The sequence below is a fragment of the Hirundo rustica genome, chromosome 3 (genome assembly GCF_015227805.2).
Source record: "Hirundo rustica isolate bHirRus1 chromosome 3, bHirRus1.pri.v3, whole genome shotgun sequence".
In the NCBI taxonomy this organism is placed as follows: domain Eukaryota; kingdom Metazoa; phylum Chordata; class Aves; order Passeriformes; family Hirundinidae; genus Hirundo; species Hirundo rustica.
In genome coordinates this window covers 18,370,047-18,388,372 of record NC_053452.1, presented here as the reverse complement: position 1 = coordinate 18,388,372, position 18,326 = coordinate 18,370,047, and the positions used below count along the sequence as shown (strand labels likewise).

Here is an 18,326-nt window from a genome sequence, read left to right as displayed (position 1 = left end):
ATTACTTAATTACTGGTTCCAGAGCCACAGAGGGTAATTTTCCCAAACACGCTCTAAACATTTATTCCAGAATCCACTGAGAGCAAATGTACAGAATTTAGATGCTGAGACTGGTTGGGTTTAGCACTGGAGGGAATGGGGAGATAGGCAGAGGAGGCACGAACATAATCAAATATTAAAGTTACATATAATAATTAAAAATTAACCAGATATTTTGGTTTAAAGATTCCGACGGTGCCATCCGCATTAACTTTCTCTGCATCACGTACACGGGTTTTCACAATTCACAGCCGAATATTTTTCCCATGTAACAAATTTCTCCCTTCTGAAGCGTTAGCATGTTGCCTGGCAATGCCATCCCACCTCGGGGAAGATCACCACCACCCCTTTTTGTCTGCTTGGAAGCCTGACTGTGTCGCACAGGTGTCCCATCCACGCGAAAACAAAGAGAGGCTCTGCAAGCGCACTGACGTCAGGGCAGCTCCAGCGAGCCCCAGAATAGCAGCTCAGATCCGTACTTCAGACTCCAGTGCTACAGGAAGCCAGCAGCATACCCCCCTGCTAAAGCAGAAAATGAACGGGCAGAGATATGTGCCGGGAATACCAAGTTAATATATCCTGTACTAAGTGACATTCTGCTTGTTGCATAGCAACAGGAATCTACTGCAGAAAAACAATATGGAACTTCTTTTTTTTTCTTTTTTTTTTCTTTTTTTTTTAACTTGCCAAGCTACAATTAACCCCAGTCTTCCTGAGAAACAGAACATCCACACACAAACATTACCTCCGTCACCAGTCCACCAAAGATGCTATCTCCAGCATTTACTCTGTTCTGCACTAAAATGGTTCTGAGCATTTAAGTGGCTGGAGGGTATAGTGCTGCCAAGAGAAAATTCCCTGCTGCAGTGCACAATGGCCAGCAAGATCTTAATTCTATAGCAATGACCAAGAAAAAGTTCTTAGATGCACAAAACTTCCATTGTTAAGCATGAAATGCTTTAGTTGTTTGACAATATTTCTGTCGTACTATGTATAAACAATTAAGGCACTCAAATTCTGAAAGAAAAGCCTATGGCTTTATTTCTAAATGGTTTTGCTTTGTTTGGGGGATGGGTTTTGTCTTACAAAATATTAAAAATGAGCACCTACCCAAACTACTTTGAATTTAAAAATCAATTTATCTTCAGATTTCATAACAATGTATATACATCTAAACTCTGTGCCTCTTAATGGGAAAGTTTTTTGTAAGACAGTATGAATTGCATAAGACTCCTCTATGTTCCCAAAAGAACAAGAAAATTACAATCACTCAGGTGGTTGGGAAATTGAGACATTATATATTGATACAGCAAATTGGAGAGAATCTTCTCTCAGGAGTTTGTTTCTTTCCTAGCTCTCTCTTAAACACCCTCCCCATTTCCAGACAAGACCAGGGTAATCTCACTGAGAGTTACAACCAAAATACCTGATGAGTGGGCTTTGGGGTGAGCCTACTCCCTATACCCACCCCAAGCACAGACATACTCAAGAACCAGGAGGTTAGTTCAACTCAGGAGGAAAAAATGGGAGATTTCAAGTATATGGACTCAAAATCTGTTGAATGCTGAGACTGGTACTACACAAATCACCAAACCAGCAAGCATTCCTCACTGTTACATCAACAGTCTTCATATCAAGGTTTTCTTTTTATTGTTTGGGCAGGGAGCACTGCAAGAGGAGAGCTTGCTTGCTCTGCATCTTCCCTAAGAAAAGGAGGCATGGAAATTCGAGGCAAGATATGCAGGGTACTCAGAATTGGCTTAACAGTACACTCCTCTATCCTGTGGTAACTGGGGATTTCAACATGGAAAACAAAATCCTGCTATTAAGTATTATTAAGCATTAGTCATGTCTAAAGATGCAACTCTGGCAGTGCAATCAATCCACTTCCATCTGCATCTTACAGATTTACTACAGAAAATTCACACTAGTGACCAAGACCATGTCTTCACAAAAATAACAGAGATGGGCTCTTTAAAAAAGTCATTCCAACCATCCTTTTCCCCCCGACATTTCCAGTAGTCAGATGCCTCAAAGGAAAATATATCTTCATGTTTTACATGGAAACAGTAACATTTGAAAAGTATTTTCACGTGTTTACTACCTGACATTGCTCTCTGCAATGCAATCTCCACTTCCTTTATACAGACATTATCTTTGTAGAGTAATACAAAACCAAATAGCAATTTAAATATGTCCTACAGCTGCCAACCTGTTCTCAAGCACCCAATGCTTTAATCTCTGAAATAAGAATTACACCAAATATTGCTACGAGGTCAGACATCAAAACTATGAGCTTCCTATTAAAAAAATAAACCACACAGCAACATTTACCTGTATCTGCAACGCGCCTGCAACAATCCACACAGTACAAAATCCCCACATGGTGTCTCCAAAGAATTGAGCAGCTTTCTGAGCAGGAACTCGGCCCTTGGATGTGTGAAATTGCCCGTGTCCTGTTCCCCAGCACTGCAGCAGGTGATCGAATAGAAGGTATTGCCTCTCCTTATAAAACCTCTGTCATGTTTATAAGCTTAGAGCAACACAGCTACAGCAACACTATTCATAACCTGCACGGCAACCATTGTGTTTGTCTCATTGCCATCCATTTGTGGATTTAGCTATTGTTGGAAATAGCAACAATTACAGGAACACAGACCTGCTCTTTCAGTGACAAAGAAAGGTACACAAAACAGAAAGGAATCCCCTTTGGTTTCAAAGTCACCCTTATAGTGTGCCAAAAAAGAAGCCTGACGCCACCCTATTCCTCCAAACTTTGTGAACAGACTCCTCGAAGATACCATCAGAACACAAAATCGAGTCCCTGAGCACAGCAGTCCAGATTTCTTCACCTCACAACTGGGATGCAAGGTCAGATGTAAAGTGCAGCAGGAATCATTCTGAGGATAATTCACTTATGATGCAGCTAACACAGCTGATCACCAAACTAAAGGCTACTGCACTCATCACACCATACTATGGAAACTAGAACAATGGCACCACCACAGTCCTTCGGATTGCAACACGAGATCTCTCAGATGCAAAATCTATTTGACTGACTTTTTTTATTTGTTTACTGCTTTGGTCTTCTTCCCCCATCTCAAAGTAAAATTTTTCATCCAAAAGCCACTACTGTATTTCCACTCAGTAGCTAAAAACCCAAGGAAACCACTGAAATGGTACAAAACTTCATTCTCAATTACTCTCTAAAATACGTAACACTAAAAAAGCAGCTGAACTACTGGGTTCAGCTTGTGCTTAAGTTCAAACACTTACTGTTCAAGTGCTCTAATAATTCATCTCCTCCTTCTACTCATGATTAGACACAGGTTGCCTGCGAGTTTTCCAAAATGGACCTCTCTCCTCAGCCTTCTCTTGGTCAGAACAACACTGAACTGGAAAGGTCTTTCGTGTCTTCCCTCAGCCCGCAAAGAGCAGGCTCTAACCAAGGGAAAAAAAAGCTCTGACTACCAGAGACTATTCACCTTCAAACCAGATGGTTCATATCTGACTAGGAAAGCAGACCTGTGTCTCAAATATGTTTATTTCATATACATACATCTTCCTGCACCGCACTCCTGTTCTACTCACACTGATGTGATTCAACCAAGTAGATCAATGTATAACAATGAATTAAAATATAATATAATCTCTGACCATATTCAGAGATTTCTATCAAAGCAGAAGTATTCTGAAGTACAAAGTACCTCTAAACATAATTTAAAAATAATAAATCGGTATTTCTTCTAGAGTAGTACATAAACAAAACCAAACCATACCCTTCTTAAGTAGCATGTTCATATACAAATGCGTAACTTCAGTACTGATAATTTTCTTAGTGCTGTCATTCACTATTTTGATTCATTATCTCTGCCAAAATTAGGCTTCACTGTTTCGTCAGTCTGGCCACACCATCTATTTCAGACAATAGGTAACTATGTTTATTCTGAAGTTGCAAAGTCCATTTACCATCATCCACAGTAGCCAATTGCAGATTTCTAAAAATGGGCTTTGCAAATGCATCCCACAACACAGTACAATTTTTCTAAGAAAGCTTTACTGTGTACAGTTTTAAATACAAATCCAACAAGTATTTTTTAAAACAAATCTGTTTTATTAAACTTAGGCTGGGTACTCTTAAAGAGGAGTCAGCATTGTTTAACGGTCTAAGGCTTGCCAAAAGGATCACACACTTTCCTCAAATATCAACAGGAGTTCAACACAGGAGTTATAATAAAAGGTGTACACATCACTATGCACTACTTATAGAAGACTCCAAGCTTTTAAAAGAAAGCAAAGGACAATGAGGTTTTTATAGAACAGGAAGATACAGAGAGAAAACTAGTTTTCAAAATGAGTAGCAATATATAGTGTTCATTGTAATGCATTACTGACATGAACAACATACACTAGCTAGAAAAGGAAAATTCTTGCTCGCCTGGAGCTGGAAGCTTGGAATCTGAAAAGAAAGCCACATATTCAACATTAGTTATTTGAAGAACTAGTGATTTTAGGCAGCAGTACTACCAGGTTCAATGCCCAGATTTACTCAGAGCACATGTTTAAGTCACATTTGCAAAGCCAACCAGAAAGCTGACTGGAACCTAAAATTACCAACCTCCTCTTTCCACCAATGCCAGTAAAAATACCACTAATGCAGCAGCACTGAAAGTTTTGTTGGAAATACATGAACTACAACAGAATCTTAAATCATCTTTCCATTTAGTACTTCCATTTTCAATCCCATATGATAGGAAAAAAAAAATATGCAACTTCAGTGGAAATCTCCACAAAATATAAACTTCTAGGAGACATGAGCACATATGAAAATGTACCACAATAAAACACTATCTTAACTACATGCCCCTCAAAGCATTTCAGTTTAAAAGCTGCGTTCACTGTATTTCACCTGCAACAAACTGACAGCAGTCACTGGCCTAAAAAAAAAAAATTTAGGCACTAAACTACGTTTTAGGAAAATTCTTTAAGAACATACATAGAAATCGATTTCCTCTAAAAAGAAAGTTTAAATATTTCTTTACTTGCTATAAAACTGCAAATAATACAGGTTTTAGCTATAGCTATGATTACTCTTACTCTTTTACCATTCTGCTTAATTCCTGGTTTTAAAAATTCTTCTGTTTGGAAGTAGGTGGCACGTATACTAGAGCAAACAACCTTGCCTCACCCTCTGTATGGAATTTGCAGTAAATATAGATTACTTTGTAATCCAGTTCAGGAAACAGGAATTTCAAATTTGTGAAGAAAGGACAAAGAAAGAACAATTTCAAACAAAACCCTTCCAATTGCGTTTGTGCTGCAAATTAGAAGTTTAGAGTTATTTCTGGCAGGACACCAGTCCAGTAAAGCAGCATTTTTGTATCATCCTCTGGAGTGCAATCACTTTCCACTTCTTTCTCCCATACCTCACCTGGTGTCAGCACCTTTCTTTACCATAACTTAAAAAAAAAAAACCATAAAAAACAAAACAGAAAAAGAAAAAACCCACAACACCAACCCACACACTTTGCAAAGAAGCAAATTCTGGACTAAACTGAGAGCATTTTTACTATTCTTCTTTTACATAAACCAGCTTTGCCTGGAGAATTTTCAATATATGAAACTAAGAACAGATTTTTTTTTTTTTTTTTGCCTGAATACTGAGGGTGTTTTCTTTTAATGAGCCTTGCCTAAAGATTACCCACAGAGACAAGAGTTGCACTTCAATTCCTCACGTTAACTTGTGCATTGATTCCCAAACCATGCGCTTATTACAAGTGGTTCAACAGGAAAGACTAATCCGAAGTGGATTGACACATCATCTCACATCCCACTGCACAGTCCCGTTTCCTCCACCAGGCTGTCACCAGCACTTGGACAGGAGACCCAGAAAGATGTCACATCACCTCCCCAGCAGCAGTTCCATCAGCCTCCCAAAAGTGCCTACAGAACCACAACATTAGGAGCAGCACACACCACCACATAACACCACCAGAGGCTGGTAAGCACAACATTCACATTCTCTTCTGGAACATTTTTAACGTTACTCATGAAATAGCTACAGTGAAGGAGACTTGTAATACATGAGAGCAGGGGAGAGGTTTAGCAATTAGGAGAACAATTTATTAGGATTATTTGAAGCAAAATTCAACATCTTCCTCCACAACCAGTATTGGTACGGCGCATTTTCAAATCAGACTCAGTTACTGAGATATATGTTTTTATTTCTCATGCTAGAAAATTTGAAAGTTAAAATAAGGTGGTACAGCTATCTCTAAAAGGGGAAAAAGTTTCTGTATATTATTCAACCAAAAAAGCTGCACACAAACCAAGTTCTTTTCCAGGTCTGTGAGAAGCCATGGGAAGTTAGGGCAGGAGAGGCACAGCAGGGACACACAGCGGCTCCTCACCTGGCAGGTTTAAATACAGGCAGATACAAAAGCAGCTTCCCTCCCACAGTAATCCCAAGGGAAATTCGAACAGCCCAAGAACACGAAGTAGTTGTATTGAATTCCCAAGGACTGGCAGGGCAAGGTGGGGTGGGAGAGTGAGGTAGGCACCAACAAATATCACAGCTGATGGTTCAGCAAGGCTGGTGTGACTTCAGCCTCTGCTACACTTAATTTGAGCTACTACTAGAAGTAATTTTTTTTTTTTAATTGAACACAAAAAGCACGTATCTTCTGCCCTCTCTCACCACTACAGCACTCTTAAAACCTAAACATGCCTGGATGTTTAAAGAGCTGGCACATGCATTTCTCCACTGCTGAGTGGAAGCAGGCATGAACTGTCAAAAGCAATTCTAGATGAAAGGTCAAAGCAAAGAAGGGAATAATATCTGTTTCACAAAATACATTTGCTCTCTCTAGTAATGAAAGCAAATGACTTTATCCAGTGGTTCAATAACCTATTTCTATAATAGTTCCACATGAGCTGCCCTGGCATGGCAAGAAGCAGCCCTCATTACGAAGTATTTCCAATCACATGCCTAAGGCAGCGCCGAGAGACGTCACTGAGGGCAAAGCATCCACTGAAACAGGTGCTGGGAGAAAAATGTTTCTGCTTTTTATGGAAGTGGAGAAAAAAGGCTTTTAGGCTATAGTGGCCTGAAGCAGGATGCCAACTAACTCGCTCTTGTTTTCTGACCTCCAACAGCAAACATGAAACCCTGAATCAGAGTCAAGAAAAAACTTGTACATGCCCTTCCAGAGAGCATTCCTGAATTATACACACTCCGAGACTGTTTCTAATTTTTAAAGGCTGACAACATAATTGCTAAGAGGGTCATAAATAGCTTTGTCTAAAAAAACCTATTCTCATTCCTGCACTCTCCATTCACATGGTAATTCCTTAAAGATTTTAACTTTTACTACCAAAATAATTCGCTGAACTATCCAGAGGCCTTGCGGACAAAACAGCTGTCAGATCCCATATCAGGTGGGCAGAAACAGCCTGTCCAAAAATTACTTGCAACTGTCACAAATAAAGTGCAAGCTAAAGACCACACTTCTATCAGACAGATGACTCAGTCCATCTGTTAGTTTACTTAAGAACAAGGAAAGTAACCTGAATTCTTGGATCCACCTGAAAAAAAAAACCTGCCCACACCACCAATTTTTCTCATGAGATACAAGCAATTTTAGGAACTGTATTGCTTGCAGTTATGCATATCCAGTCTAATTTAACCGCCTGCTTGCACTTCCAACATTTTGTCAAATATTTTTCAACTAAATTAAGCCTCCTATTTCAAACACACCATTCAGGCAAGGTTCAAAACTAAAGGCACAATTCCAAAGAGTTACCTTACATATCCAACAATAACTTAATGTCACCATCAAATTGATGGCCTTGCTGCTGGGCTATTTCACCACCCTAAATAACTGCAGTCATTGCAGCAGACTGAACTGTACTATTGTCACTAATAATGCTCTTGTATAACCACTTTCCTGGAAACCCCAGGAAATGCGTGTGGGTTCCTCCAAGAATTCCTAGTCCTAATGAAGGTTCATGCTTTGTTACTTCTGCTGTGGGCTTTCACTCAGTAAACAGTGAGTTTGTATGGTATTCGTCTTCTCAGCACAACACTTAAAATATAATGAAGGCTTACCAACCCAGGCATAAAATATGCTGACTTTTAAATAATAACGTGAAGTGCATTCTGTAGCAACATATTTGAGCAGAAAAGCTGCTGATTTTAAGCAAATAGAAATTTCAGTGTGGCTTAGTGACCACAAATTTAGCTACCTTTTTAGCTTGAAAATACAAGCAAGAATATGACATGACTTTTCAGAAAAGGCAAAATCTATAATAATTTAGCTGTTTGCCTTATCTAAACATGGAATTAAATTCATATATATATATATATGATCTGCCTAGTAGCCCATCATAAATACAAATTATTATACCGGGCTCTGGAAGTATCAATTTTGAAACTTCTTAAAAAATACTGTTTCCTTGCCAGTTCTTGGGAACTTGGTTAATGAAACCCAACTCTGGGTTGCACTCTGCTTTCTGACCAGCACACTAATGAAAAACAATTCTTTCCCACACAAAGAAATGGATGTAGTAATCCCAAGAGAAGGCTGTACAGCTTGATTTTTAAAAAGTCGGTATCTTGCAAAGCTCATTTATTTTTATTGGAGTTAACACTCAAAATGAGCCTGATACACATGGAGAGAAAAAAAAAAAAAAGTAATTCAGTTAACCTTCACTGTAGAATCCCAGCTCTAGCAGCAGAGTTGTGCTTACCAGCTCCTGTAATACAGACTTCAACATATGCTACAATAAAAGTCTGTTCACACACATTCTTCTTGTACAAATATGACGGGAAGTCATGCTACTACTAGAACAGGGGCACCAAACTCGGCTGTTACCTACATCTTCAGCACCTCTTCCCCCCACCATGTTCCAGGCAGCTGGTGAATGGAAACCTCACTGAATATGCCCATTCCTGGATACCTATTATAACATAAGTGCTTTCAGGGAACTGTATTAGGGGCAGCACTTTTGTCAGCTAACCAGAGTACAAAGAGAGCAACAGGTGTTCATGGGAATCAGCTGTTTACCTAGGGCAGGAGACACAGATACACACAGCCCTATTCAAGCTGGCTCCTGAACCAAGTAACTTCATACTTAGGCTAGACCATTTAAGTGAGATATTTAATATTCAGAGTTTCTCCGCAACCTAAAACCCCTAACAGATGTTATTCAAATAGCATATCATTTCAATTTGAATACAAAGCAGACTTCTGCAAGAATTAATTCTTGGGCAGTGTCGGCGTTTGTGTCTTACAGAATTGCTGATCATTTTAACATTCAAAGATGCTCTTCACAACGATGTTTAGTATTTTCTGACAGAAGGAAAACCAGTTTGCTTTTTGGAAACCGACCAGCTAATCAGCCAGACAGGATGCAAGATCTTAACACGAAATCATCAGAATGAGTTCAGGTTCATGATGGCCGAAGAACAGCCAAAGCACAGGAAAGAAAGTGAAGCTGTTTTCCCCTTCCTCGTCCCAGTTCACCTATTTATTTTTTATTCTTTGGAGCACCAGCTGCATACTTACCTGCCCAACGGCAATGCAGTTTACTCATTCCGCGAGACCATCAATATTGTGCCAAAAGTACATTTTTAGTAAAAACTGCTAACAGCACCTGCAAACAGAGGAGCTATATATGAAATGCTGGCTGCTTGTCCCATCTACCCTGCCACTCCTCCCCCGTCAGACCTTGCCTTGACCAGCAAAAGCACATTAAAAGTCATTGCCTGAACAAAATACAGCATGAAGATATTGTTTAAACATGTTTCAGAAATATACCATCAACCATAGTCTAAACAAGTCCAAAGAGAGAGCGTGCAGTGAAAGCTTGCCGTTGTACTGGAGTCGGACCAATTAAACAAAACTGAGTGAATTTAATAGTGCCTCTATAGAGAGAAAATACTTCTTTAACCACATCATTTTTTTAGCCTGTGTAGTTTAATTGGTACAGCTTGTTTCTTTTTTTCCAGAGGGCTGGAACCAAGCGTTCTGGAAGTCAGTTTCCTTCGAAACACCCCATGACCACTCATCAGAGCAACCCTCAGAATCACAACTGCATCTCCCCCTTACCAGCTTGATGCTCTGCAGACACGAGCGGGGAGAAAGCTTCAGGGCCAATAATATACTCATTTACCTACATTTACTCACTGCTGCAAGTCAACTAATCAAACATCTAAATAAGCAACCTAAGGGTAGGTTCAACCTAGACACTTTCCTGTTGTGCTGGTTAAGAGAAATACTTGTGCTCCCTCCAAGCTGGCACAAGTCCTAGCACACATACAGTTACATCAGTGAACAGTGAGCACTCTTGCTGCTATAGCTCACTTCACCCAGCATCACCGCGCCTTTCTCCAGCAGGAAACCCAAACTTACACGGGGCTTCCCAAGGTATTTATGCCAAGTCCTCCTCGATTAGCAGCATTCATTGTGCTAAAGGCTGTCAAGATAATTAAAAAGAACACCTCTGCTTAAAGGATCTGGATACAAACCCGTAGGTTTTCCAAGCTGTAACTTTTTATTTGCAGGGTATCTGACTTCTACATGAGCAACATGAATAACTGAAAATAAATTATCACAAGATAAAACAAAGCTTAAAATAACGTAGGACATAATTACCTACAGTTAACAAAGAAAACTAGAGGGAAACACAGGAACACAATTCTAAACAAAACAACAGGGAGATTGTTCCCATGCTTCCCGCTGCAACGCTACCTTTTCCATTGAAGGTGCACTGAAAGAGGGAACCCTCATAGTACAAAAAATTTTTTTAGGATTTTCCTGTAATTTACAGGGAATTCTAATGGCTCATCAGTTTTATGCAGCAGACGAATTTGCCGACTTTGATCACGCAAATCTTGCCGGACCTCTACTCCAAAGGACCTCACGACTTACAGTCGCGTCTTTAAGACAAAGAAGGTTCATATCCAACTGTAAGGCAGACAATAACTTCCAGGCGAAAAAAAAAAAAAAAGGGAAGGCATGAGTAACTCGTTTCCCCAGCTGTCTGAGTGAGGGGCAGGCCTCCAGGGAGCACGGCGTCCCCGAGCAGCCGGACCAGCGCTCGGCCACCGAGCCGCATTTCTCACCGGGTCCTGCACCAATCCAGAAAGGAGATTACGGAAACAGAACAGGCGCTAAAAGCGAGCTGGGGGGAGGATGGCGGGGGAAAGGGGGGGACGGGCCGGGGAGGCAGAAAATCGCCTTCAAATGAATGAGCCGGCGGGGAGCGGGAGTTCCCGGCGGGAAGGCGGCAGGCACCCACCTCCCTCCCTGCCGCCCCCAGCCGCGGCCACCTCTGTGTTTACATCCCAAACCTCCAAACGCGACACTTTCCCGGCTGCCGAGAGGGGGATCCCCCCCCTCCCTCCTTCCCCCCCGGCGCCTCTTTATTGATTACCGAGGGAAAAGCCCAGCTGCTGCTGCAATGCAACACGCGCCGGGTAAGGCGGAGGGGAAGAGGGAGGAAAAAAATCACCGCCGGCAGAGAAAGAAAGGAGACGGGCGCTCGGGGCTCACGCCGTGCCCGGCCCGGGGGGGAGGCGCCGGAGCGGGGCCGTCCCCCGCCCCGGCCCGGGCCCCGCCGCCGCCCCCCGACCGCAACTTCGCCGCCGCCGCGGGGGGACGGGGACGGCGGGCCGCCCTTCCCCCGCCGCCACTAACAATGGGCCCTTCCCCCACCGCGGGGCTCCCCTCGGCCCGGCCCCCTCCCCCGCCGCCGGCCGATCCCCCCGTCTCCCACTCCCGTTCCCGGCTGTGCGCCGTCCGAGCCGGGGGGCGCGGAGCGTCGCCCCCCACCCCGCGCCCGCCGCCCGCTCCGGAGCCGGCCGCTCACCTCATGGTGCTGCCCGCGGTCGGGGAGCCGCTCCCGCTGCCTCGCTCGCTGCGCTGTCTCCCCCGCCCCGCTCCGCTCCGCTGCTCGCCGCGTCCCCGCAGAGAGAGGTCCCCGCAGAGAGAGGTCCCCGGAGAGCGAGACCCCCGCCCGGCAGCGCCGCCCGCCCGCCCGCTCCGCCGCTCCCTCCGCCGCCGGGCCGGGCCAGACCACCGCGGGGAGCCGGGGGTGGGAGGGGACGGGAGAGGTGGGGGAAAGGGGCGGGGAGGAGCGAACCACCGCGCGGGAAGGGCGGGGGGAAAGGAGGAGGAGAACGAGGAGAACGAGAGCGGGCGGGGGCAGCGCGGGGGCGGCCGGAGACACCGGCGGGGCCGGGGAGCGGCGGCGGGCGGGGGGCGCGGGAGCGGCGGGCGGGGGGAGGAGGAAGGAGGGAGAGAGAGGGAGAGAGGGAGGAAGGGGCGGGCGGCGGAGGCCGCGCCCACCGCCGCGCTGTGCCCGAGCGGCTCGCTGGGGCTCGGCGGCTCCGGTGCAGGGTGGCGGGGGCGGAGGGACGGGGCGGCCGCAGGTGAGGCGGCGGCTGTTCCTCGGGAGAGGCGCCCGCCCGCGGCAGCTTCTTCCCCGGCGGCCTCGGGAGTGGCCCCGGAGCGGAGGGGCCGGACGGCTTCCCGGAGAGCCGCGTCCCGGCCGGCGGAGCCCGGCGCCTCCCGGCGTGTGAACACCTCCGCCCATCCGCGGACCCTTCCCCGCTGGGCCCCACGCTGCCCGCGCCGGGCTCCGGCCGGCCGGGAATCCCGGCCCGGTGCGGCGGCGCCGGTGCGGGAGGGAACGCGCTGCCCCCGAGCCCCGCTGCCCGAGCCCGGCAGGTACCCTCAGGCGACAGCACTGCGGGCGGCGGCCCCTCCGTGCCCCCGGAAGCCAGTGGCCTGAGCCTTTTTCAGGAATACGGGATGTTATTTCTGCACCTTTCGGTAGCCCCGCGCCTGTCTTAAGTGCAGATTTGCCTTGTGCTTTCGGTACCCGCAGCGGACCCAGCACACCGTACAAGTAACTTTAACCCAGCTCGTGCTCGGCTTTCTGTCAACTAGCGAGTGAATGAATACACGTTCTCTTTCGTCTCGGTTAAAGGAAGTGATGAGCAAGTGTCTTTGCAATTCCCAATGCCGTTTAGCCATCTTGGTGCTTTTGTACCTCCAAATTAATTTTCCCCTAATGATTACTAGTGTTTTCTAGTGTCTAGTAGTAAAAATATACACGAGAAACAAATGTGTAAGCATCTTCTTTATAACTGTCTAGACTTTTAGAGATAAAAAGTGAAGAATTAAATATATATATATATATATTTCTGATGTAGGTTCCACACATTTAAGGGGATTTTACCACGAACTTCAGCTATTTGACACCACCTCTTCCTTGAACAGTGAGGCAGAGTCACTCACTGTCAATTAATGGTGTCAGTAGCACAGTAAGAGATGAACTAATCAATGAAAAAAAATGGCCAGTTGTTGGAAAACACTAACTCAGGAACAAGGACAAGCTCTGAAACTGAAGCTAATGAAGAATAGTTTAGTAAGAAAACATGTTTTTACTGGCATAGGGATGATGTCAATGAAAATGTTGCAGTGAGGTGAATCACAAAATGCAGATGAGTAATCAGAAGAAAAGCCACATCGTGATCTTAAAAATTTTGCACCTTTGTCAACAATGTAAAGACAATCTGAAAAAGGGACACAATTGAATCTGGTAAATAAAATTACCTTAATTGCTTTCAGCAAATGCTGACGACTCTAATGACTGGCAGTGGACCTCAGTTCTTAAAGCATAATGAATTTTCTAAGATCTGGGCTTCCTATCACCAGAACATCCTCCAAATAAAAGGTTTGGAAAGAAAGCCATTCTGGCAGTGAAAAGTCTCTTGAAGGCAGCCAAGCAGAAATGTTAAAATCTGTATCTAATATATTTCTGTATCTATAGAGATACATCTAAGATGTATGTCTAATGGGCTTCAGCAGGTACATCAGTAGAAGGAATGGCAGAGACAGCCAGAACAAGGAGGATTTTGTTCAAAGATACCACTTGTTCTATAACAGAAAAAATCAGGTTCATAATGTGATTGTCCTGATGCAACTGTCTGGTCTTATTAGTTGAACCTAAGAGAATTTTGACTGTGACAGGTATATAAAAAACACTTGACAGTATGCCTGGGCTCCAGGTCTGCCTGAGAGGGAATGAAAATAGCCAGAAGCTGTTACTCCTGCAAAATAACTATTATCGCTATTTGTGTTATATTACTTGGTGTTCTTAGCCAAATCAGATATGGTCATAGCTGGATTTCTCAAGACCTACTCAGTGGCACAATAGAACTTGTAAAAATGCCAGAAGAATCATTTTGCATGCTGGCATCGCAGATGTCACCAAGTGCAAAGTCATTTTGGATGCTAGCTTAGTCAAAAATCCCATTGAATTAATCTGTAACAAAACACTAAATCTGCAGTAATTCATATTAGCAGCTACATGAGAAGGAGGAGAGCCAAAATTATATAGGGCAGAAATCAAATTATAAACTTTGAATGCCTCTTTCTTTCCAGGTCAATTTAGTGAGGTTATTGTCAAGAAATTAAAGTAGTCTAGCAGAAGAATGAGTTAGTGTGATGTATATGTTTATTGTACTGAATTATGCATTGAGAAATCTGGCTACTCTCATAGAGACCGCACGCTCCCGAGCTGTAGTAGCTCAGTGTGTCCTGTGTCCAAGTCACTTGGTGTGACTCTGCTGTCACCTTTCTCACTGACAGGATCCTCCAGCAGCACAGCATGGGTGTCAAAGCCCTCTGCATCCTCTCCCACTGCTCTCCCTTCTTCTGGCAATGACAAAACCAATGTGGCAGAAAGCCTTTGAGACCAATAACCCAAGGCCCGTGACGACCTATGAGGCAGAGCCACATCATGGTTCTTCTAATTGGTGTCCAAGGATTGTGTTCATGCCCCTCTTCCTCCAGACCCAAGCAGCTCAGAATACCCCAAAACCACCTTGCATTCTTCCCTCTTGCACTTCTGCTGCTCGGCTGCAACTGAGGACTGGAATTCAGATGCTTCCAAAGCTAAGCCAGCCCAGGTTGAGCAGTGGTGTTCCTCCTCTCCAAACAACCTGACTAATGAAGGCTTTCTGAATGCTACAGAAATGGTTCACCCAGGCATAAACCAGAAGAGAATGTGTTCCTGTTTTGTATCAGCCAAATGCAAGAGGCTTGGCAGGCTACTCCAAAATAAACCCAGAGGATCCCATCGCATCTCATCAGAATGGATCACCTTTGATACAGGGTCATGAGGAGGATGCATGATGTTCTAATGTTATGGAGACATTCAAAGAATCCAAAAGCTTCAAAAAGCAGAGTAATCCTTTATCTCACAGTGAGATCTCCCCCGTCTTCTCTGAAAAAATCTCCCTCTTTCCAGTCTTTGTTTCTTTAGGAAGGAAAAAGTAGCTGAGATCTTCAGCTGTCTTACAAAAGTCAGTGTCCTAGGACAGCAGCTCATATTGCAAGATTACTTTAGCCTTCTTCAATGACTGTAAATAACATAATGCAGGATACAGTCAAAGAAGTTTCTGGAGCAGGGGAAAGTGGTTTTGTTGTTTTTATGGGTTTTTTTTTCTGGTGGTTTTGGCTTTTTGAGGGTTATTGTTCCTTTCACTTAATACATCCAGAGTTTGGTTTTTGAGTACATAAGTAAAGATATTTTATTTCACTTGTTTGGATTATTTTCTATAGAACTAGTATAGAAAGAAAACAGTTTGCTACATAATAGCAAATTATAATTATATTTGCTATATAATAGCTAGTGAGAGAGTTGCAACAACAAAGCATGAGCTTTCTCTCCAGAGAAATTGTGAAGAGCTTTCCAAAAATGGTGGACTAAAAGAAAATAGCTCTGACAGTGTGCTTCTGGTAGCATTGAAGATTGTCAAAACAGAAGTGAATTAAGTAATTGAACATATTATTCTCATCAGTGATTATGTTAATCTAATTTATAAATACATCTTTTACTCTGGTCCAGACACAGAGCTGACGCCTGAACCAGTTCTGTGAGGTCATGGTTAGTTGAACAAAATGAAGATTCAAGTATTATATAGATAGTTAAAGAACACTGGCTAGTATAATTCTTCCTGTCTTCTTCTTGCTTTCCCTCAACCCCAAGTCATTTTCAATTTCAGGTTGCCATAAGTCACCTGACTGCTGATGTGTTGCACAGCAGACCTTTAAAGGAAATGCTTTCAACTAAAAACCCCTTAGTTTTATTTTATTTATGAAATTACACAGTTCTTCCTAATTGCCTTCTGGGGAAGGGGGAGTAAACTATCTCTAAAATTCTCTAGGAATGCTAAAATAAACAATTATTGGCATGACTCAGCAGATAATGACAGCAATAGCCAAGAAGGTCTTTTCTTAAAGGAATAATATTTTTATTCTGTTGTAAAAAAGGCAAAACAACATCACCAGCAACGGCAGCAAATTTTTTGCTATCAAACACAGTCCTTTGACTCCTAAAGGTGAAACTTGGTCTTCCTACCAGCATACCCTGTTCCTTGTTATACAAGTAAACAACTCCTAGATGTTCCATCAGGCACCTCCAAAGAGGAATGAAAACAGCTTTCCGCTGTGCTTCTTTCCACCAAGGTTCCTAAAAGTGCCCCCACGCTGGCAAGTAGCACCAGCACATCAAACCACAGTTCTCTGTAGATGTGAGTCGGGAGTACGGTATGTGTCTTTCAGGCTGTTCCCAGTAGACTCAAATATTTAAATGAAAATTCCTTGTATGAAAAGGGATTGTTTTCCCCCCTCTAGGTTTACCATGAAAAGAATTTGTATTGTGCTGCAGGCTATTCAATGAGGGTTGAAGTCTCTTTTTGTGTAAGTACTGTCTATCAAGTGTAAATCGATGTGTTGTGTATTTAGTGTAAAAATGCTTTTCCTACGCTCAGATAAACAAACGATGATTGCTGTTTTGACCCTTGTCTTTCATTCACCTCTACTCAGCTGCTGACTTCTGTGGTTTCTGAGATGAAATGTTGATTTAGGACCAGTGCAATTGACCAATCTCATCTCTTCTTTTCATCTAATTTTATACTCTTATCCCCTAATAGTCTTATTTGCCACCACTCTGCATTCTTCATACGCATTACCAGTAAAATGTTTTCATTATGTCCTTCTCTCTCCCTTGCTAATGTCTTAGAACAAATTGTACTCTGCTGCTTTATCTTTTGCTGGAGCAAAGTCCAGGCACAAGCTGGCCGAGGATTTGGTTAAGATTGTTTTGAGCCATCTTTTCTTACACAGCTCTAGATGAGTTGTTCTCTGAGGTCCTCAATCACAGCCAAGGATTTGGGCCATTATTAATTAGTTATTATTAATAATTGTTAAGTGCCTACAGTGCTCTTGTAGCATAAAAAAGGGCAGGCTTCTTGCCCAGAAGAACTATGTATGGGATGTCTACACTGCAGTCTCCCATGTCTAAGCCAGCTGTAAAATACTCAGGCATTACTTATCTGGTGCTCAGTGCACTTTTAGGTAGAGTGCACTGAGCTCTGCAAGCAGCTTCTGCAACCCCAGCAGAGGTTTGACTTCACCAGAGCATGTTCGCTGCACTGTACTCCTCCATCCTGTCTGAGATTAGGCAGACAGATGCCAAAGGAAATGGTGTAGCCTTTCAGTTGGAAGCCTGTACTGAATTTCACCAACTAAATGTTACCTTGCATTACCCTGGGGTTGTTTTACTCAGACTCCATTGCCAATATGTTCTGTATTTTGTCCATCTTTCTCCTTTCTCCTCCCTTCTATTTTAGATGAATGACAACACACTTACTATTGCTGGTGAGTTTTCATTCACTACAAAGTTGGAATAACTTAGGATGGAAGTACTGTCCCAGTTATAGATGAATGACAACACTTTTACTATAGCTGGTTACTTTCCATTGACTGCAAAGTCAGAATAACTTGCAGTAAAAATAATGTCCCGATTATAGATGAATTACAACACTATTGTGAGTGAGCACCTGTGGATTGCAAAGCTGTTAGTAACCTACAATACAAATATTGTTCCAAGAAAGGTTGCAGCTTAGTCAGATGATAACCTTTTTAGTCCTTTTCCAGCACTGCAGATTCTGCTTTCTGGCAATAGCTGTAGCCAGTTCCATAATTTGGATTTCAAATTTAGTAAGTGATAAATCATGCATGAGACCCAAAATATACAAAGCAGCAGTTGCAAAAATATTCTTCCTCAGTATTTTAGAAAGAACATCACAATTTTTTTTTTGCCAAAAGAATTAATGTTTCTATAAAAAGACAAGTGAAGATACGAGCTCTTAAGAGATTACAACACTAACACATGCCATTATTATTACTATAACTAGTTAGAAACTATTT

At 43.1% G+C, this 18,326-nt stretch overlaps 1 protein-coding gene across 8 annotated transcripts in view; it reads right to left on the bottom strand.

The window, feature by feature from the left end:
* ENAH (ENAH actin regulator) overlaps window positions 1-12,045 on the bottom strand; it is an 86,104-nt gene extending 74,059 nt beyond the window's left edge. For 6 of the 8 annotated variants that reach the window (XM_040057923.2, XM_040057927.2, XM_040057931.2 and 3 more), the window contains exon 1: window positions 11,911-12,045. In XM_040057923.2, the coding sequence (XP_039913857.1) occupies window positions 11,911-11,915 (5 nt within the window). In that variant the 5' untranslated portion in view covers window positions 11,916-12,045. Of the gene's footprint in view, window positions 1-9,605; window positions 9,627-11,910 lie in introns of those variants that run through there. The other 2 variants (XM_040057924.2, XM_058419653.1) reach the window with 2 other exon arrangements.
* Between the last annotated feature and the right edge of the window lie 6,281 nt (window positions 12,046-18,326).